Source organism: Protobothrops mucrosquamatus, unplaced genomic scaffold (assembly GCF_001527695.2).
Source record: "Protobothrops mucrosquamatus isolate PMUCROS unplaced genomic scaffold, P.Mucros_1.0 scaffold1757, whole genome shotgun sequence".
Classification (NCBI taxonomy): domain Eukaryota; kingdom Metazoa; phylum Chordata; class Lepidosauria; order Squamata; family Viperidae; genus Protobothrops; species Protobothrops mucrosquamatus.
The window spans coordinates 145677-168366 of record NW_015387897.1 but is presented as its reverse complement, the minus strand read 5'-3'; the positions used below and the strand labels follow the sequence as shown (position 1 = coordinate 168366).

Sequence of the window (22690 nt, the reverse complement as noted above, 5' to 3'; positions counted from 1 at the left end):
ACATCAGAATAAGTTGATCTGTGAGATGCTGTATTATTATTATTTGTTTCTGTTGCAACAAAGATGGTTAATACTTCTTGGAACAGAGATACTAGGATGCTAAAATGTATTGCAACAAACTGCTGGCACCAACAGTAGTTCTACCATCTTAACTTTTCCCTTATTTCTTGTAAATTTTACGACTCTCACTGTCCATGGTGTCACAGTGAATCCCCTGCCTTCTACCTTATCAGCTTTTCCTAGAGTTAACGCGGAAGCTGAGGACATGATCGTGTCAAAATTATACAATGAATTTAACTACTTGTAATGAAGGGGGGGAGGGTTTCTTTTCTTAAGGGCCCCGCTGCGTCACCCCGGATGTCAACTCCTGGCCTTCAATACTGTAGTGAGGGATGGATGATCTTTTCCGATGTAAGCTGGCCTCTCCATTGTTAACTCAGACCCAGGGATGCCAAAGCTAGGAATCGTTATCTATTGGCAGCATTAAACATAATTTTTACAAGAAACCTGATTTTTTTTTCCTCTCCGTTTTCCTGGCATCCAGTAGTTTTAACAGCATCCTTACCCTGAAACTGCTCCTTCCCAGTTTACCACTGGAGGAAATCCATGCTCAAGGTTTTCTCTTCCTTCTTCGGTTCGTTTTTCAAGTGCTTGATGGGCCACTTAATCTTTATCATCGGTTCCATTTGCTCCTGAAGGCGATGGCGCTTCATGTGAGCGTTCCGACTTTTTATCTTGTCAAACACTCTAGAGGCAAAATAGAGACAGCACTCTTCAGTTGTACAGTTGTCTCTCTCACAGACAGACAGACAGACAGACAGACAGACAGACAGACAATTACCAGATACAGGGCACGTGTAACACCACTTCTGCGTGAGCTGCATTGCTTACTGGTGTGTTTCTGGGTGCAACTCAAGGCGCTGGTGGTTATCTTTAAAGCCCTGCATGGCTTGGGACTGGGGTACCAAAGGGATCACTTTTTCCCCCCCCCCAAGACCCTCTACCCATCCAACTAGATCGAGCAGAACAGACAGGTTGCAGATCCCGTCAGCCAAAGAATGTCGGCTGTCAGGAACTAGAAGCAGGGCCTTTTCTGCAGTGGCCCCTGCTCTATGGAACATCCCTCTCTTTGGAAATTAAGAACGGCTCCAACCCCGTTAGCCTTTTTTAAAGGTCCTAAAAACCTGTCTGTGTTCTCGAGTCTGGAGTGCTCGCTGTATTGTTAACTGGCCAAGTGTCTTGGCTGCTCTTTTTGGATATTTCGGATATTTTAATTTTTTTTATCGTTTTTTTTTTTTGAATTTGGTATTTCAAATGTAAAATGTGTTTTTTTTTTAATTATAACCTGACCAGAGTCATTGAAAAAGGCGGGAGGCAAAAATAAAATAAAATAAAATAAAATAAAATAAAATAAAATAAAATAAAATAAAATAAAATAAAATAAAATAAAATAAAATAATAAAATAAAATAAAATAAAATAAAATAAAATAAAATAAAATAATAAAATAAAATAAAATAATAAAATAAAATAAAATAAATAAAATAAAATAAAATAAATAAAATAAATAAAATAATAAAATAAAATAAAATTAAATTAAATTAAATTAAATAAAATAATAATAATAATAATAATAAAAATAAAAATAAAAATAATAATAATAATAATAATTAATAATAAAAGTAAAAATAATAATAATAATAATAATAATAATAATAATAATAATAATAATAATAATAATAATAATAATAATAAAAGTAAAAATAAAACAAAACAGGCTCTCTCTTGGCTCCAGCTTTTTCTGATGCTCGTGGACCAATGGCCATCAGATGAAGGCAAAACTTTCTCAGATGTCCCAGCAAATGACCGTAACGTGACAAACAGGGAAGCGGGGAGCGTTTTTAGAGATTAAGCATTATAACCAAACATGATGGCAAAACATCAAAAGGTTGAACAAGCTGCAGTACTACCTGGGACACTCTTTACAAGGGAATACACCCTGACTGCCTGTGCTTCTGGGTGTATCTAGAACGTCCTTCTGGCTGCTGGTTGGGCTGAAGGCCCCATGCGCTGCTTTTTTGTAACTCCTTGATTTCAGCTTATTCTCCTGTTCAGGCAGGTGGCAGTGCCTCTTCTTGGGGCTGCATACAATCTGCAAGTCATGGAACATCCGTGGGTTGCTTTAATTACTCGCAGCTCATTTGCTTTCCAATGATAAACGTTACTTGAGAAATGTTCAGATAGACCCTTTAATTAAAAGCACCATCGCCCCAAACTATTATTCAATAGATCCATACAATAACCCTAAAAAGCCATGTGAAAACCAGCAAGGAAGACCATTCTGGCCATCATTAGCTTATGACCTTAACGGAGCCTGGAATTATGGTCATTAAGTTGTGCCGGTTGTTAAAGGGGCCGTCATGGGCCTGACCCGACTTTATGACTTTTTGCGCGGTAGTCAGTAAGTGAATCTGCAGAATACCCTGGTTGTTAAGTGGACCCCATTGTCCACAATGTCTGTTTTTTGCCAAAAACCAAAAGTTAACGTTGGTTTCTGGCAAAAAAAAACAAAACAAAGTCATACATCTCAGTCACATGACTGAGATAATGCCAAACACCCAAAATGGAATCATGTGGCTGGGGGGCTCCCAGGCTGTTGGAACTTCTAATCTGGGTTGTAAGTACCATTTGGGAGAGGGGGTGTCTGTCATAACTGAACTGTCGCTAAGTAACCGGTCATAACTCGAGAACTACCTGTAAGGGAGAGGACCACAACATGACCCAAGCAAAGCTGAAACCATTACATCAAAGCCATAGCGAAAGACTGATCTTAAGATAAATTAATTTGAGAAGAGGACGCTAAGCAAGTCTCTTTGGGAAAATGGACTTCCTTTTCACCCCACTATGTTCTGGCAAAGCCAACCAAGTGTTCTGAAAGCACTTTCACACAAGAAGCGTGCCAAAAAACACAATATAGAGCCCGTGCAATAAAAACATTAATGCGATGCATCTATCAATCTCTGCAGACGTGAACGTAGTTGTCAGGAGCAAAACAGAGATTAAGCTGAATCACACGACTGGCTTAGTACTTAATAAAATAAACGGCAGACTGTGTGAATGGGGGATTTGGTCCACTGCTACCTGCTACAGTCCTGTTTTTATTCAGGACGGTTAACAGGTGCGAAGAACACAAAGCTTGTTTCCTGTCGATCCCAGGGAAAAAAGCGGAAGAATACAATCATCAAATCCTGTGCTTATCTGCCACACAGGTGCACCAGTATCAGAATCATTTGTACATCAACCAATCAATAAATCAGGTAAGGGCATTCTTACAATAGCCAGATGGGTTTTGCATTTCACAGTTTTGTTGATTGCGGGATCCAATCTGGGTCGGATTGTGCTTTGGGCTCTTGTGTGGGGTGTGAGGTATTTAATAGCCCAATGCGCGCACACTGCTAGAGAGAAGTTCCCCGAGGACGGCACCAGCACGAGTCCAAAAATTCGGAAGACGAGACCTCTGGTCCCGGTGACTGATCCAGATTGGATCCTGCAATATTATTATCCCGGGACATGTATATTCATCTTCAATTTTGTTTCATGTTTGGAATAGGGCTCTAGGACAGGGTTCGGATTCCCGAAAGCCTCCATTTTTATTTTAAGGATTAAAAAAAAAAAAATCAAGTCGCCAACTATTTTGGAAAACTGCAGTCTTCAAATGGGTACAGTAGAGTCACTTCCAATTTAGGAGGCGGTCACTGCGCTTAATAGTTATGAGCAGAGAGCCAGAAAAGCAACTGCCACAACTTTTAACCTGAAAGTCAACAAGCTGCAATGGTGTGGAAAGAACCACTTCTCAGATTGCAAAATACAAATACGGAAAAATGCCATGAATTTTTACAGACAAATATTTATTCCGACAGCTTCAGGAAAGGGAAAGAGAAACAGACCGGGGAAATCTCCTCCTGCATTGACCCTGAAAATTGGCTGCAGTTTTCTAAAGTAAGCAGCGGGTACAGCAAAAGGGGGGAGGGGGGAAATTGTAGCTTTTTAAAAATCCTAAATCTCAGCTGTCGTCCCCAACCAACTTTTCAAGCTTGTTCTACCTTTTCTTCATCCAATTCTAGCTCATCCTGCTCAGTCCTGGCTCTCTTTTCTCCCACTGGCGCTCGGTTGCAGTCGAATTTTAATATTTTTTTCCAACTATAGTAGTATTCGACACACTGAGAAACAGTCTTAGTCTGTATCTGTTGGAGGAGGAGAAGGAGGAAAGAAATAATTTCAATACGGGCAAAACAGGAGGAATCGTTTGAAACTGCTAAACCAAACAAGATGCAACTGCTGTCTTTCTCGGCACATTTTCCATCTTCAAAAAAGATCTGAGATCAGATTGCGATTCAGGCACAGACAGTCCTCAACTTACGACCAGAACTGAGCCCAAAATTTTCACTGCTAAGCAAGACAAGTTGTTTAGTGAATTTTGCCCCATTTTACGACCTATCTTGCCACAGTTGTTAAGTGAATTGTGGCAGTTGTTAAGTTAGTAACCCGGTTGTTAAGTGAATCCCCTTGACTTTGCTTGTCTGAAGGTCACAAAAAGGGATCACGGGACACAGCAACTGTCGTAAGTACGAGCCAGTTGCCAAGCGTCTGAGTTTTGATCATGTGACTGTAGGGAGGCTGCGATGGTCGTAAGTGTGAGAAACGGTCCTCAGTCATTTTTTTTTCCCCAGTGCCGTTACAACTCTGAATGTTTGCTGAACGAATAGTCGAGGTCTACTTGTGACAGAAAATAACCTCAACTACTCCAGTGTAAATGAGCACTGAGCTGTGCAGCCTTGGAACAATTAATGGGCTGTAAAGGGAAGGAAAAAAAGCTAGAATATTCCAAACAGAGGACATGTTTTTTCAAAGAGGAAATGAAAGCTGCCCTTTGTGAAAGGCTACCTTCTTCTGTATGAGGTAGAAGTCCTTCTTGTGCAAGGCAAAGGCTTTTTTGAACAACTGCTTCTCAGCAGGAGTCCACAGATGTGAACCTGGAATTCCAAGAAGAAAGAAATTAGCAATAGAGGCAATCCGTTTAACGGCCTGTCGCCCCTGTGAAATGAACCTCTTTTATTGCCTCCCTTTGGCTTATTTTTGCCAGGCAAACAGGAGCATCCTGAGGTAAATCACAGAGCACACAGGAGCATCCTGAGGTAAATCACAGAGCACACAGGAGCATCCTGAGGTAAATCACAGAGCACACAGGAGCATCCTGAGGTAAAACACAGAGCACACAGGGCACACGAGGGGGGGAAAAGAGAAATTCCCTCTCCATATCCACAGCAACCCAATCAACCACAATTGTGTGTTCTCGCACACTGCAGCTTCTAAATTTAAATATCTTAACACCATGGTTATATCCTGACCAAGTGAGGTCACCGTCGTTTACCTGAGTAATGGTAGTTAGCAAGAGGATGGCCAGGAGGCTTCTGTGGCCCTTGGAGTAGCATCATCTCCAGCGCTTCCTAGAATGGTTTTAGAGAAGACTCTCATGAACTCTTGTTGAATAGAAGCAGTCGGGGAAATCTTAGATCAGGAGTGGGGAACCTTGGCTCTTTTATGACTGGTGGACTTCAACTCCCAGAATTCCTGAGCCAGCATGGCTCCAGCATGGCAACCTCTCCCTTTCCCCTCAGCACGGCTGGCTCAGGAATTCTGGGAGTTGAAGTCCACGAGTCATAAAAGAGCCAAAGTTCCCCACCCTGTTTAGATGATATGGGCGTATGCACTATGCTAAGCTTTAATATGATTCATTTGCTTTTGGGTTATTACACGTGCCATCAACCACTATGTTTAATATACCACAATATGGCGCAGTATTCTGAATGCAGCTGGCTAAAACGGCCTGTTTAACAAACCAGGTTTCCTGCAATGTGTGCCCCCAACCAACGATTCCTAATCGCTCTCTGCAAGAAGCGGCCTTACCATTAGGTGACTCCCTAGAATTGTTCATTTGAAAGAGGAAATAGGGTTTTTCACATGTGGCAAAAAAAAGCCTCCATCTTACCAAAATGTTTCCTTGGGCTTCATGGAGACAATGTATGGCTAGTTCCAAATTGGTCCCTCCGCCTGGCATCGCACTGGAGCAGGCCAGCTTTAGCAGATCTGCCACTGCAAAAGGATTTGTTTTTAGAAGGATAATTTGTTTTAAGGAGACGTCAAGTTCTGCTCGATTGCAATTACAATAGCATGCAGATAGTCCTCAACTTACAACAGTTTCATTTGGTGACGGTTCAAAGTTACAACAGCCACTGAAAACGGTGACTTATGACCGCTTTTTCACACTTACGACCGTGGCAGCATTCCCAGGGTCAGGTGATCCAAATTCAGACGCTTGGCATCTGACTCCTATTTATATCCTGGAGTCATGCAATCCCCTTTTGCGACCTTCGGACAAGCAGAAGCCGGATTCACTTAACAACCGTGTTACTAACTTAACAATTGTAGTGATTCACTTAACAATTGTGGCAAGGAAGGCTGTAAAACGGGGCAAAACTCACTTAACAAATTTTTTCACTTAGCAATGGAAAAAACTGGGGCTCCATTGGGGTCGTAAGTTGAGGACTATCTGTAGAAGTAAAAGAAGAGTCTGCATGTGGGGTGGGAAGAGCCTCGAAAAGAGGCAAAACTGTTGTCGCACCTCTTTTTTGGGTTTCCTTATTCGTGACGATGTCTCCCCAGGGCTTCCAGACAAGTGAGGCTGGGTGCTCATAGTCCTCTAGATTTGATCTGTCTTGGAGATCCGGGATCTCCGCCTGGAACCGGCTCCCAATGTTAATGTGCCTGAAATGACAGAAAAGAGATGTAAAACCCAGAAGAATAGTTACGGCAGCCCAAATATCGTGCTTGCTACAGATCCTTAAAAAGGGGGAGAACGTAAGATGTTATTGTGTCCATTGATTAAGAACTGTCGTCATTTCACTTACGGTTCTATGTTAATTTTGGTAGTATCTTTCACAAGGGAGAATAGAAAGGCTCCATCCATTCCATCTAAAAATAAAAGCACAAGTTAAAAAGCAAAATCAACTTTTAGGAATCCTTTTGTCAGCTGCAACCTTGGCAGCAGGACGAAGGGTGGGACCCGTACGTTTTTTTCTATTTCTCACTGCTCGTTTACAGGTTCAATCACAAAACTTTCTCAAAATTATTTAAAAAAAAAACCAAAACCCCCAAAGGACAAAAACAAAAAAAGAGAGATAAAAATGCAGGTGTTCAGTGAGGCTAGACCATTTTCAATATTTATAAACTTTATCGGCCGCCCTACTTTACCACAGGGTAACTGTTATCAATAGCGATGATAAATAAAGTTTACAGAGATAGACAGAACTATACTCTTCTTGGGGGGAGAAATAAATGGAGAGAGAGAGAGAGAGAGAATGACAGAGAGAGAGACAGAGAGAGAGAGAGAGAGAGAGAGAGAGAGAATGACAGACAGACAGAGAATGACAGAGAGAGAATGACAGAGAGAGAGAGAGAGAATGATAGAGAATGGCAGAGAGAATGAGAGAGAGAGAGAATGACAGAGAATGACAGAGAATGACAGACAGACAGAGAGAAAGAGAATGACAGAGAATGGCAGAGAGAATGAGAATGACAGACAGACAGAATGACAGAGAGAGAATGACAGAGAATGACAGACAGACACAGAGAGAGAGAGAATGACAGAGAATGGCAGACAGAATGACAGAGAGAGAATGACAGAGAATGGTAGAGAGAATGAGAGAGAGAGAATGACAGACACAGAGAGAATGACAGAGAGAATGAGAGAATGACAGACAGACAGAGAGAGAGAGAATGACAGACAGAGAGAGAGGCAATACAAATAGTGCATTTATTGGGCAGTTTTATGCAAAGGAGGTGTCAGGAGGCTGAGGGCTGGGTAATTACCTAAAACAGAGGTGTACATCGAGGCAGGAGTGGGATTTGTAGAAGCAGAGCAGAGAGTGTTGAAGTAGAGCCCGGAGCCCTCCCGAATGGGGCTGAGCATTGGGGGTGGTGTGTACGGAGAGAACTGCATTAAGCCTTGAAGAAAATGGTCCATGAGGAAGACAGGTGAGCGAAGGTTACTCTGGTAGCATCCTCCGGGACCAGGCTGAATCTCACTCCCAGCAGGTGAAGGAGGCGGGATGAGCAGGGATTTGGGATGAGCCCTCTTCTTCTTCTTCTTGGGGGGCATGCCTTCCTGAAGATCTTTATCATCCTGGCTTTCCTTCTCGTTCACCTTACCCAAGAGAAAAGGAGCCCAGCTTAGATTGATTAGCTGGAAGAACAAAAAATCAAGGCGGCCTGCATGGTGGTGTATCCTTAAAAGGAGTACGGCATCTTTGTCCCAACTATTCAAGCTATCAACGACTACGAGAATCACGGTGTTTTGTAAGTGGGAATGCTACACGGCAGGGATCCCGCGACTATAGGATCCAGTCCAGCCTCGGCTTTGGTTTCTCTAGAATCAAGTGTACCCAGGTTGTCTCTTACACTGTCAAACAGCTTTGACTTAAGGAGTTCCTACTATTTCTTTTTTCTTTTTAACGACCCTGTAATCCCTCGCATTGGGGTGGAGTCAGGGCGACTGAATGGAGCTTAGCGTTTACTGGCTGGATGCCCTTCCTGATGCCTACGCGGAGTTCGCAGCAGGCATTTTCTCTTTGTGCCCAGAGAGAGAAATATCTGCCGTTACGTAGGATTGAACACGCAGCCTCCCGATTGTGAGGTCACCACGCCACGCTAAGAAGTTTCTCCAATGATTAGTCAAAATCATTTTCCTTACGTGTTTTATGCTAGTTCTAATGCTGCTCTCCCGAATAACAGAACATTTTATCAGGCTGTCAGCCGCCCTGAGTCCGTAAGGAGAAGGGCGGGGTAAAAATTTAATTAAATAAATAAATAAATAAATAAATAAATAAATAAGTCTGCTTCAGCTTTTATGATGTGTCTTAAAATTGTTTCATTTAATTGTATCCCACCTTAATTTTTACAAATAACTCATTCACTATATCCAACACACTGTCCTCTTCCTATTTTTCCCCACAACAAGCCTGTCAGGTGGATTGGGTTGAGTCACCCAGCTGGCTTTCACGCCTAAGGCAGGACTAGAACTCGCCGTCTCCTTGCGAGTCGCCCAAACTCACCCAACTGGCTTTCGGGGCTGAGGCAGGACTAGAACTCACCGTTTCCTGCTTTCTACCCCAGTGCCTTAATCCTTAGATCAAACTGGCAAATTATGTTTCTTTCTCAAACCTACACCTACACATACCCAAACCATCACACAATCCCGATAACCAAAGATTTTATTGACATTCGCCTACCAAAGCAAACGACAACCAAGATCTAGCCATAGCAGCCAATATATCGAGTTTGATATCGTATTAAATGTTCTCTCCCCCAGAGAATCCCAGGAATTGTAGCCTGTCAGAGCTATTCAGAAAATCCTTTATCTGTACTGCCTTGCCCATGCCCAGGGGGTTTCAGAATCTCAACAGTGAATAACCGTAGGGGGGGAGATCAATAGCCAAATAAAAAAGAATTACTGCTAGTCTAGTTTTCATTTTTTTAAAAAAATACTTTAAAGAAGGTTGGAAGCTGCAATCCTGAAGGGAAACTGAAAATGCCAACTCCGTTGGCGACGGGATTGTGACATCACTATACTGTTCTTCCAGCTACAGCATTTCTATCTATAAATGTTGACTTAAGGCAGGGGTGGGGGAACTATGGCCCCTTTATGACATGTGGACTTCAACTCCCAGAATTCCTGAGCCAGCATGGCTCAGCATGGAAACCTCTCCCTTTCTCCTCAGCTATGGCTGGCTCAGGAATTCTGGGAGTTGAAGTCCACGAGTCATAAAGGGACCACAGTTCCCCATCACTGACTTAGGACTTCACTTTCTCACCTAGCATTAATTAATAAGACCTAGTGCTGCCTAATCTAGAGAGCCTTGGAAAGGCACCATTTTGTAGTTTTACCTATTAAACGACTATAAAATGGAGGCTTCTACTCCTCCACTGTTATTTTACTCAGCAGCCGTCCTACCATATCTGCCGAGAAGGCGATGGTTCCAGTTTCCTTTAGGAAGGACAGAAGAGACACTGAGAAATCCCTGCGTAGGAATTGAAGAAGCCGAGATCCAACCGAAAGGAGAAGCGATGGCCTACGTGTGGCCAGCTTCCTTTAGGGTTTGACTTGTGACATAAACATGGCTGAGCTCAAATCAGGATGCTGGTGAGCTGCATCACAACTGGGTCATAGATTAGGTAGCTTGAGGCAAATCACTATGTCTCAATCGTTTCCCAGGCAAGCTCCATCTGCAGCGTGGGCACAGCCAGCCTTACAGGCATATATATCCCTTACAAGATAGCAATAGTATTTAACGTTTAGACTTCTATACCACCCCATAGTGCTTTACAGCACTCACTGAGCTTCATACGTTATCTTGCCCTGGTGGCGCAATGGTTAACTGAAGTACTGCAGGCAAACTCAGCCTGGAGTTCGATCCTGACAAAGGTCAAGATTGACTCAGCCTTTCATCCTTCCGAGGTTGGAAAAATGAGGACCCAGATTGTTGGGGGCCATATGCAAATAATGCTGACATTGTAAACCACCCAGAATAACAGAATTAACAGAATTGGAAGAGACCTTGGAGGTCTTCTATTCCAGCCCCTGCTCAAGCAGGAGACCTTATACTCTTTCAGACAAATGGCTGTCCAATCTTTTCTTAAAAGCCCCCAGAATTGGATCACCTACAACTTCTGGAGGCAGGTTGTTCCGCTGGTTAATTGTTCTCACTGTTAGGAAATTTCTCCTTAGTTCTAGGTTGCTTCTCTCCTTGATTAGTTGTCCTGCCTTCACAATAATGAACAGCAGGAGGGGCACTGCAGCGGCCATAACTGAAACTGGGTCTTCAGTATCTCTGTTGTAACTTTGAACGGCTGCTAAATTATCAGTCATAAGTTGAGAACTACCCATGTTACAAAGTAATAAGGCTATTGGCCTAGTTTAAGTCTGGAACTCTACTGCAGATATGTTTATGTCCCTGAAGACACAGCAAAGCCCAAATATTTCTAACAATTCCAGCACATTTGGGAGGTTTAACTCTTCGTTGCTTGTATCTTACGATTTATATTGTTTTATTTAGTATCCTAGTATGATTTATGTTGATTGCTTATTTAATACCCTATATCACTGAGTGTTGTATCTTATGATCTATGATGAATAAATTTTATGATTATAATCATGATTTAATAGCTTGTTGCTTGTATCAACACTGAGAGCTTCTGCACCGGAGACAAATTCGTTGTGTGTCCAATCACTCTTAGCCAATAAAGAATTGAATTGGAATTGGAATTGGAATTGAATTCTATTCTATTCTATTCTGTTCTGTTCTGTTCTTCAATCCACTATTCTATTCTATTCTATTCTTATTCTTATTCTATTCTTATTCTATTCCTGTACACCATGCAATCAGCTATAAGGTATGGAAAAACAATGCTCATAAAAAAGAGCCCATAATTCACAACTCTTTGTCTCATTTTATAGACTAAGCAACAAAATAAAACCATAAATTTCTAATTCTTCAAAACAGCTAATTCTGTACAGACTGCTGCACGACATGTCAAGTTCCATGAATTGCTGCATTAACCAGAACTTAAAAACAATTAATTTATCTTTGCAGCTTAAAATTAATAAAATACAAACCACCACCCACTTGCTGTTGGTGGGCAGCCATTATGGGCACAGAGACAGGCATGACTATAGGGGCCACAGCTCCCTCTTCTGAAGACCTGTTCATTTCGGGAGGGACAGCTCTGTCTGCAGCTGCCAGGAAGGGCCACTTCTGAAGCTGGAACTGCTCTGCCTCATAGGCCTTAAGGGAAATAGAAAAAAAAAAGAAATATATATTCTAGCAACAAGACTACAAGCGGCAATACAAATGCTGGTTAATTCTTTCAAACTGCGAGTGGTCCTCAACTTACGACTGTTAACGGAGCCTGCCCGTCATGGTCATAAATTGTGAGTTATAAATTTTATGACCTCATGGTGGTGGTCGTTAAATGAGTCACCATGGTCATTAAGCGACTCACTGCTAAGCAAACTCATTGTTTGTTATGGGGCATTTTTGCCCCCAAATCAGAAGTAAACGCCGGTTTTCGGAAAAAATGTCATAAATTGCAGACAGGTGACCGTGGGACTCTCTGCAAATGGCCATAAATGTTGGGGTGGTTGTTGCCTAGTGCCTGAAACACAATGGGGTAACTGGGGGGAGGGGCGTTGTAACTGGGTTGGAAGTACCTTTTGGGGGAACTTTGAACGGTCGCTAAACGACAGGTGGTACGTTGAGGGCTACCTGTAATTTTGTCCCAGATTCTGTATGGGTCTTTCCAAAGGACTTAATCTGGAAATAGATATTTCAAGATTTAAAAACCAGTGGAAAGAAATAATTTTTTTTGTTGCTTTTCTTTCTACAACCTGGTAATTCCTTAATTTGGGGTAGAATTCTGGGTGACCAAATGGGGCTGAGAGTTTACTAGCCGGATGCCCTTCCTGATGCCTACGTGGAAGTTCAGTTTGCAGCAAGTATTTTCTCTTTGTGCCCTAAGGGAGAAACATCTGCCGCTACTAGGATTGAACTGGCAGCCTTCCGAGTGGGAGGTGAGAGTCCTCCCCACAAGATCACCACGCTACCCTGGAAAGAACTACCAAATGAAACAAAAAAAACCAACCCAAAATGGTTCACATTCCCCCTTTCAAAGCTGTTATAGCTGTAATCCTAGATACATTTAACTGGAAGTTAAATTTCATTATATTCAATTCTAATCATACCTTCCCGGAAGCCAACCCTAAGTAATAACCATGCTGGGCTACGTTCAGATAAATAGCCAAAAGACTGGGTTGTGGATTAATAATTATTAGCATTTATATAGCAATTTCTCAACATTCAAAGCCTTTCACACACATGAGGTGCAATTATCTTATTGAAGATAGCTTCGTATCCCCACTGGCATGTTCAGCATCCTTTTTAATGCAGTAGGTTGTTTTTCTCTACACGGATTATTAGCTGCCTGGAGCTTTTACCGGTAAAAAAACAAACAAACAAAAAAGCTTGATAGCAAAGGAGTTCTACAGGGCAACAGTCTAGGAAAAAAGGACCAAAGGAGCACTCCGTCCTTAGCATGTCAAAAGATGACATTTTATCTCGCTGAAGGCATCCTGGCAATGTTTCGAGTTTTAAAAAATAGCTCTGCTCAGAAATAAGAAGTGTAGTACGCAAACGTCTTCCGGAAACGTTAAGGGAAGATCTGGTGATCAAAGGTAAGGAATGCAGTGAGCAGAATACCAATAACAGAGAACATTTGTAGCTCAAGGTTGAACAGTGGGGTCCTTGGTGGTTTTCTTGCAGATGTCTCATGACCCATCTAGGTAACATCATCAGTGCTAGAAGAGAGGGTGGTTTATGGAGTGGAGGAAGACTAGGGTCCTCGGTGCTCTCTGAGCTTGGTGGTTTTCTTGAAGACATTTCATGACCTAACTAGGTAACATAATCAGTGCTAATAGGGAGTGCGGTTTGTGGAGTGGAGGAGAAGGTGGGAAGAAGGAAGAAGGGGGAGGAGGATGAGGAGGATGTCAACGACTGTGGGGTCCTCTTTGAGCTTGGTGGGTTTCTTGCCGACGTTTCATGACCCAGCTAGGGAACATCATCAGTGTTAGACAGGAGTGGAGTTTATAAAGACAAAATCAGAAATGAGGTGAGAAGCCGCCTGGGAAAGGCAAGGGAAATCATCAAAACAATTAAAAAACAAAAATTAGAATATTTCGGACATGTGATGCGACACCCAGAAAAACACGGCATACTCCATTTAATCCTCCAGGGAAAGATTGAAGGCAAACGAGGTCCAGGCAGAAGAAGAACATCATGGCTTCAAAATCTAAGGGGCTGGTTTGGACAAAACTCAGCAGCACTTTTTTGTGCGGCTGCTGATAAAAACAGGATCGCCAACGTCCGATAACGGATATGGAGGAGGAGGAGGAGGAGGAGGAGGAGGAGGAAGAAGAAGAAGAAGAAGAAGAAGAAGAAGAAGAAGAAGAAGAAGAAGAAGAAGAAGAAGAAGAAGAAGAAGAAGAAGAAGAAGAAGAAGAAGAAGAAGAAGAACAAGAAGAAGAACAAGAAGAAGAAGAAGAAGAAGAAGAAACAACCCCATTCCTTTCTAGCACTGATGACACTCCCTAGCGGGGTCATGAAACATCTGCAGGAAAACCACCAAGTTCAGAGAGCACCAAGGGCCCCACAGAGAGCAGAATCGAGACGAAGACTGACCAAAACATTTGAGATTCATTCTCCGCTAGGACCTCCTCCTCTTTATGCGCGACTCCGGCATCGGCGGTAACAAACATTCATTTACCAAGGTGATTTTTTTTTTCCTTTTACCTGCTGCTTTTCCTTCCCTGACGGAGACTGCCACTGCTCACCATAGAAACACATATGACTGTTCAGGCCCCTTTCGGTATAAAACAGCTGATGGCAGGTTGCACAGCGAAAGCTGTTCCCTTTCTCATTCCTGTCTCCAAGATCTGCCTCAGTCTTACTACTGTTGGCAACAATCGATGTAAGTTTAAGGTGAGAAACGTAGTTTATTAGAAAGCTTGAATTTCTATGTTATGATTTGTACTCCAACCATGTTACAACCCTAACTAGGTTCTGGTACTTCAGAGATCCAGCCTGGGAGGGGGGTGGGGGGGAAAGTCCTTCCATGGATCATTTGCCACTGAACCGTTAACTGGGGAAGGAACCTCACTGGGGCATCATACATAAAGAAGGGCCGTCCAAGAGATAATAACCAGGAAGCAGAGAGCTGCAGAGGGCCAGCCCAGTCGGATTTAGCCTTTTCTTGGTGTGCCTTCTTACAAATCACTTTTGAAGTGCCATCTTTGGAAGTGCCGATCCTCTGCCTGCTTCCTGAGTACGGTATCTTCCCCATATATGTACTGAACTATAATCTGTTAAATGCTGGAGGCTTATTTACCTAACTCGGTTTTATTAGCGTGAGGAACAGAAACCTCATTATTTGCATAAGCTTTCCGCCTGGGCTTTCCCAAATTCTGCCTCTGACACACTAACATTAAGTATTATTATTAGTGGGCCAGCTTTTAGCTCTCTTCTGGCTTATTTTTCTGGATACCTTTGTCAGAAGTAATATCAAGGGACGTGGCCAGTACATCTGAAATTACTTGAACAAAAGCAGGAGTGTATCTCTGACTGTTTATCCAACTATGGTGAAGAATATTTGTTTTGTGACTATATTTGCAATTAAGTCTCTCCCCCCCTCTCTCTCTGTATGTATATATGTATGCGTATATATGTATATATGTTGATAGATGACAGATATAGCTATAGATATGTCTGTGTATGTGTGTGTATGTGTATATATATATATATATACACACACATTGGTTGGATGGGGGGGGATTGGTTGGATGGGGGGGGGGGGGATCGATTAGATGGAACGGTGGGACGATTGGGTAGGGCAGCGGATAGGGCAGGGGCAGGCACACGCTCCTGGACAGTCAGTAGTGACAATAAGGAGGAGGCAGTGACGTTGACGATTGAAGATCATGGCTGTGAGATCGCCAGACGCAGAAAGGGAGAGGGGGGAATGCCGGAGGGCGCGAGCCAAGATAGGATACCCCACGGGGCACCCAGGGATGGAGAGGGTGGTGGCCAAACCGATGAGCGGAAATGGGGTGGGGGTGATGAGAAACTCACCTCTATGGGATACCCCAGTGCAAGGAAAAAGAAAAAGGGGGTCGAATGTTCTGGAGGCATGGAACATAGACTCGTTCTTAGCAAGGTAGGGCATGAAGCTAACGTAGGAGCACGGAAGAAAAAAGGGGGGGGGGAGGAAAGTGAGTAACAAGGTGTATGAGGATAGGAGTAGCGAGGATAAACTGGCTAATGATACAGAAACTGCGACCGGAACATCGATTGGCCCCGTGGCGGCATCCAGGGGCCGGGCGCAAAAACAACTTGGTCATGTATAAATAAGCGCTCCCATCAACCTGGATTGATCCCTGATGATGCTGGCAGTGGCCGGCGAAAGCTAGGATTTTAACTTATTAAAACTTTTATAGTTTTTAAACCTTTCCTGGTGTTCACGCTTTTTATCTCTCGTCATGAGTGCACCCAGGAATCATCCTTCTATTTTTAGTACGGTTTTTAATATGTATGTATGTATGTATGTATGTATGTATGTATGTATGTGTGTGTACGTGTGTGTGTGTACGTGTGTGTATATACACATACACATGCACCCACACACAGACACGTACGCACACTAATATTTTTGGCAGGATTAAAGCATAATAAACCCCTTCTTACCATCCAGGGGAAAAGCATTCCTCTTTGACCGCATTCGTAAAGCTGTAGATATTTCCACCCTGTGTTTTTCAAAAAAAAGAAAGGAAGGAAGAAATTAAACGCATATACAAATAGGTTTCTTTCGTCTACAAATGAGGCCTATTATTCAGAAGCTTATTCTGATTTCTAAAAAAAGAAGCCTTTAAAAACTTGCCTGAATTCTGTTGAAAATCGTCAGCTTGGGCTTCCCTCTGGACCCGCTATCAAATGAGGTACTGGGCAAAGAAAAGGAAGCCATGGCGACTTGGCTGGGAGAAGCCATGGATGCGATGTCAAACTTGGGTTTCTCCTTCCGGCGGGGTCTACCGCTGCGAGAGTGTCCCTTGCTGCCCAACTCTTTAGGGCAGGCCTTGGTCTTCTCTCTCTTTCTTGGCAAAGGGGAGTCTTTTTCCAACTGCCTTGGCTTCCCATAAGTGTGGTTTCCTGGGGTGTTTTCATACGAGGCGGACTGACTAGGGCTGGGAAACTCTTTACACTCTAGACATCTTTTCAAAGGCCGGGGGTGCTTCGCGTGAGAAATGCCGCTCGCGGTTCCAGAGGGCGCGGCAGACGACGGAAAAGACGGCAGAGGCAGCTTTTCGAGATCCGATGGAAAGTCTGCTTGAAACGGAGTCAAAGGAGGCCCGTCGTTCCCCACCGGCTGCGCCGCCGGGCGACCCAAATCTTTCTGCTGCTGAAAGCCATGGGGAGCTGACTTGGCTCCCCCCGGGTCGACCCCCGCAGCTGCCAGCTTGGACGGAGCCAGCACCTTGGTGTGGGACACGATGTGTTGAGATTTGGTGATCCTCTGGAAAAGATGACTCTGGACTTGCACCTGGTCCTGGTTCAGACAGGATTCCTGGGGTTTCGCGAAGAGAGGCCGGAAGAGTGGCGCGGCCTCGCCCTTCTGGAGGAGGCTATGCTTTGGGACGTCCGAAAGTCTGGCCGCTGGACTAAAGGTCTCTTCAAAGCATCTGAGTTTGGCCTCTGCAGAAGCTTCCCCTTGGGTCTTCAAAGAAGCCGGGGGGAACGGTAAAACATCTGGACACTCGAAGCTGGGTCTCGCGGAGTCAAACGCGTGGGGTGGCCCCACCATCCCTTGAGAAGCCTCATGGCCAGCAGAAGGCAGTTGAGCCATGTAGAGACCATGTCCTTTGGTTTTGGGGCCAACTGGAGGCGCATTTCTGGCCCACGGGACGCTGCCGCTTGGCTGCGGAGTGGTGGTGGGGACCTTTTGGCCTCGGAGTAAGGGAAAACGAGGGACGCCGCTGTTGGACCAATATTCCAAAGCGCTGCTTTCTAAAGGGAGCTCGCGTTCCGAATGGGGAGGCCGGTCGGGGAAATTTGTACGGCTTTCCGAGGGCCCCAGTATCGATAAATTCCCGGTGTTGATGATCGTGTACATGCTGGAAGAAGGCACGTTCTTTTGGCAAGGGTAAATCTCCTTCATGGCTTTCTCGCCGGGGGTTTCTCTGACCGCTGCGGCGCTGGTGGGAAGGCACGAAATCTGGCCGTAGACCGAGCTGCAAGGTTGCAAGGGTCCTCGAGGGTCAGTTTCACTCTGTCCGACAGACGACAACGACGGGGTGGACGGCAGCTTTGGCCCCACCAGGCTACTGACAATACATCTCAGCAAGTCTCGGTTGGGCAGGATGGAATTGTTGGGCCCTGGCGAGTCTGGGTGAGCAGCCAAGCTTTCTGCGGCTCTCAAGCCGGTCTGTCCCATCTGGGCGAGCGAGTCGTGGGAAGGCGTCGTGCTCTCACAGGCTTCCTCGTCTTTCAACAGCCGCAGGCCGTGATGCATTTCGTAATGCCGGCGCAACGATCGATGGTCCGAGTAGCTCTTGTTGCAACCTTGTTCTATGCAAATGAAGGGCTTTGTTTTTTGGTGAGTCAGCATGTGGCCGCTCCTGATGGTTTTTTTAAAATATATATATAAAAAAAAGATTAAACCCATGAAACATGCAAAGAAGGTCTAGGCTTAACTCTCGTTGCTCTCCAATACTAAAATCGCTCCCATCATCGTACACTGAGACCGAGGATGATGCAAGAAAAGGGAGCATTATGGTGTAGCCCAGGGGTAGGCAACCTTGGCTCTTTTATGACTCGTGGACTTCAACTCCCAGAATTCCTGAGCCAGCCATGCTGAGGGGAAAGGGAATTCTGGGAGTTGAAGTCCACCCATCTCTGAGTGGCCAAGGTTGAGAAATACAGGCCTAGGCCAGGGGGTAGGCAACCTTGGGTCTTTTATGACTGGTGGACTTCAACTCCCAGAATTCCTGAGCCAGATTGGCTCAGCATGGAAACCTCTCCCTTTCCTCTCAGCATGGCTGGCTCAGGAATTCTGGGAGTTGAAGTCCACCAGTCATAAAAGACCCAAGGTTGCCTACCCCTGGTGTAGCCTCTCGTCCCGAATGCATCCACTGCATTGGCCAAAAGTACTTCTATGGCTACTGCTTCTTCAGTTGCTTTGACCATAGAAATGGGCAGAACGATAAGGAAGGCAAGGCTGAATGAGCAGTCCCTTCCCAATAATTTTGATTTATAGGGCGGACTACTCGCCCCTGTATTTTTTCAAAAAAGTTTAAATCAAATCAAAGTGACAGAGTCCACCACAGCCTTCTAAAACAATGAGCTTTTTTTTAATCCACAAGGACTTTTCTGTCTCTAAAGCAGAGGTGGGGGAACGATGGCCCCTCTATGACTTGTGGACTTCAACCCCCAGAATTCCTGCTGGCTCAGGAATTCTGGGAGTTGAAGTCCACAAGTCATGAAAGGGCCATCGTTCCCCACCCCTGTTCCAAAGGAAAGTCGTATTAAAAATTTGCTAGCAATTAAGCTTATTTATGGCTTGTCCCGTTGCCAGAACCCATCACTCAACTGCCTCCAAACAGTTAGAAGACACCTGGCCATTTTATGGTCCCCGGGCCGTATCCAGCCCTTTGGCGCTCCCTGTCCAGACTGCGTGGATTTCATTTATTTTTGAAGGTGCCTACTATTTTTCCCCCAATTTATATACGTGCTTGGGGTGCAGACTTGCACACTTTCACAGCCCTCTTGGGTCGGCCCTCCACGAGTCTCACTTTTTCAAATGGCCCCTTGGGAAAATTAATTGCCCCCGCCCCCGAATTAGAGGACTAATTTTTTTTCCCAGGCATTAGAAAATCTGTCTTCTGTTCTTCAGCTGCCCCTTCGTCCCTAGAATCCAGAGCAAGCTAGCGCTGTACGAAACGTGAAAACCTGGCACGCTAGAAAGTTCTACAGTAGCTCCGCTAAGCAGAGCGACTCCTAAACTGGCAGATTTTTGTCTTTTCCAGGACAGGAAAAACGGAATCGCCTCGGACTCTGGAGGGCCCCCTCGTCAGCCCCTGCGTGGCGCTGAGCGGATTTCGCCAGCGACGCTTATTATTTCTAGAGCGCTTCAGTCGTCGGGGTGGAAAAGATACCTACAAGTGATCCTGTCTCTTAAAGGCCTTGCCGCAGATCTTACAGACGTGCTTCCGTTCCTGGCTGTGGGTCACGTAGTGTTTGCTGAGGGAGCTGGTGCTGCTGAAAACCTTCCCACAGAGGCTGCAGTCCAAGAAAGCGGCTTGAAGCGCGTTCTGTTGGGGTCTTCCCTTTTTTCCGCTGCCAGCACCGGATCTGCCTCCTGGCTCCATTTCTTTTGGTGCTGAAGGGGCGGAAAGCCCCAATTCTAAATGAGGAATACCAACTTTTAGTTCACAGGCATGGTCTCGGATGTCCATTTAGGCCAGGGGTAGGCGACCTCGGCTCTTTTATGACTCATGGACTTCAACTCCCAGAATTCCTGAGTCAGGAATTCTGGGAGTTGAAGTCCATGAGACATAAAAGAGCCGAGGTTGCCTACCCCTGGTTTAGGCAGTCCCTGACTTACAACAGTCCGTTTAGTGACAGTTGGACGTTACAACGGCGCTGAAAAAAGGGACTTGGGACCGTTTTTCAGGCTGACGACCGTTGCGGCATCCCTGGGGTCACGTCATCAAAATTCAGAGGCTTGGCAACTGACTCAGCATGAGGAATTCTGGGAGTTGAAGTCCACAAGTCATAAAAGGGCCACGTTTGAAGACCCTTGATCTATACGATGCTGTCCTATCTTGGAGGAGTGTGGTAAAGATTAACCCAAAAAATAAAGGCTTCTGGCATCACAAAAGGATCCCAGAATGTTTCAGATACAACTTTTTGTATCCCGTGTGCCAGAGAAGAAGCAACCTCCGAGACATCAGGGACTGCAAAAATGGCAAGAGAAATTATGCTCATTCCAGGACTGATGACAGTCAAACGTACAAAACAATGTTTGTTTGACCACAAACTAAACCACGATTAACACGTTATACAGGTGGTGTTCATACGACGTGCTAAGCCAAAACAAAGAACCCACATTAGGCCTCACAGGATGGTTTCATGTTACATACGGCATGCCACGCCATACTGTGGTTTGTTTTTTTGCTTAGACCCGGCGGTTTCAAAACCACAGACGAAGGCTTAATATATACATGCAGAACTAAATTCTGGCAATGATTCATTTATTACACTTTGAGGCCTCTTAGTAGCCAGTTACTTCTGAAGCATAACATACAAAGAGTCATCAATGGCAAAAGTGCACATAATAAAACTGGATAAAAACCTACAGCGCTGTATTAAAGGGAAGGCGGCAGAATGACATGATATAAAAACAGCAGCAATATAAAGCAGTACCAATATGTAAAAACATTCAGAAGTTTTTAAAATATCGAGAATAAAATCTTCAATCAGATGCCAAAAAAGACTGTTATGAACATACCACAAGAGCTACTTGGAGGCAGGCAGTTTAAAAATTTGGTGCCGTCACATAAAAATTGCCTCTCCTTTTACCATTACTACTTTGTAGTCCTCAACCTATGACCAAAATTGAGCCCAACGTTTCTGTTGTTAAGTGAGACGTTTGTTAAGTGAGCTTTGCCCCCTTTTTACGACCTGTCATGCCACAGCTGTTAAGTGAATCACTGCCCTTGTTAAGTTAGTAACCCGGTTGTTAAGTGACTCTGGCTTCCCCCATTGACTTTGCTTGTCAAAAGGTCACAAAAGCGAATCGCGTGACCCCAGGACACTGCAACCGTCATAAATATGAGTCAGTTGCCAAGCATCTCCTTTTTGCATTAGCCTTATATATACAAAATACAGAATTAGTTAACAGTCTCCTGGCACAGCTATTTCTTTATACTTGGCTGAGAATTCTTGACAGTTGAAATCCCAACCCTTCTGGAAAACATCCACCTGAAGAACGCTACCTTAGCTGAAATAATATAAAGTTTAATAAAGCAAAAGACCTGAATCCACAGCTAAAATAAGTCAGTTATACATATGGCCACCTCCAGCTCTGCAATGGATTACTCACCCTGCAATAGCGGTTGTGAGTCTGTGTCACAATCATCAAGGAGTTTAGCAGAGTCACAGTCTCTTACTGAGTACAAAGACAAGGTGTCCAGGTTGTCTTCCAATGAATCGCTGTTTATGTTTGTCGTTGAAAGGCTGGGATCCACATCCAGATTGTTCAGTCCAGCATAAATCATGTCTCTCATATCTGGACAAAGATCATGGCTGAATGTATCGCTACAGTCCAAAGCCTGGTTCCCAGAAAATTCAGGAAGCTGAATTTCAGAATGGAGTGAGCTGTCATCACTGAGATGATACTGGTCCATATTTAATCTGTGTTTGAAGTTATTTCCTAAACGCACACACACAGACACACAAGAAGAAGTAATGGGGCTATCTCTTCAGTCAGCAATGTCTAAGGAATTCAATAACGGATAATGAAATTCTATTAAGCAGAGCTATTCAAAACGGTTTCTGCTGAGGAAAACCTAAAACTTCTGCGCAAGTATTTGATCCCTTTGTTTCTTAAGCCAAATCAGCTTTGTCCCTTTTACTGTAGCTCTTTTTGTTGCAGCTTTCCATGTTTGTTGTGATTTTATGAAGAGTATATACATTTTGGCATACTCTCTTATTTTTCATTATGATACTCTTCTTTTATTGCTTTGTGCAACACTCTGGGTACTTTTAGCAAAAGCAGTATATTAAAAGTATTGGTTTTTAATGCCTGTGTGCGATTATTTTGTCTCTAAAACAGTACTCTTAATTTAGCAACGGGGCATATATATTGCAAAATTACACATGAAGATTCATGTTTGCTGATTCAGTATTTTCCTTTTATAAATCCTTTAATTAAATATTTGCTTAGAGGTGCCATTCACCAGCAATAAAGCTAAA

The 22690-nt window shown here is 44.0% G+C and overlaps 1 protein-coding gene across 1 annotated transcript; it reads right to left on the bottom strand.

Moving 5' to 3' along the window:
- Nucleotides 1-587: 587 nt before the first annotated feature.
- On the bottom strand, nucleotides 588-22122 carry ZNF541 (zinc finger protein 541). Its single transcript, XM_015823064.1, has 14 exons — nucleotides 21819-22122; nucleotides 19874-20117; nucleotides 16599-18333; nucleotides 16406-16464; nucleotides 14459-14618; nucleotides 7929-8262; nucleotides 6968-7031; nucleotides 6682-6824; nucleotides 6049-6152; nucleotides 5431-5506; nucleotides 4944-5032; nucleotides 4103-4243; nucleotides 1970-2151; nucleotides 588-747 (listed from the first exon to the last, which is right to left on the bottom strand). The coding sequence occupies exons 1-14, from the start codon at nucleotides 22120-22122 to the stop codon at nucleotides 588-590; spliced, it is 3795 nt and encodes a 1264-aa protein (XP_015678550.1).
- Nucleotides 22123-22690: the final 568 nt, after the last annotated feature.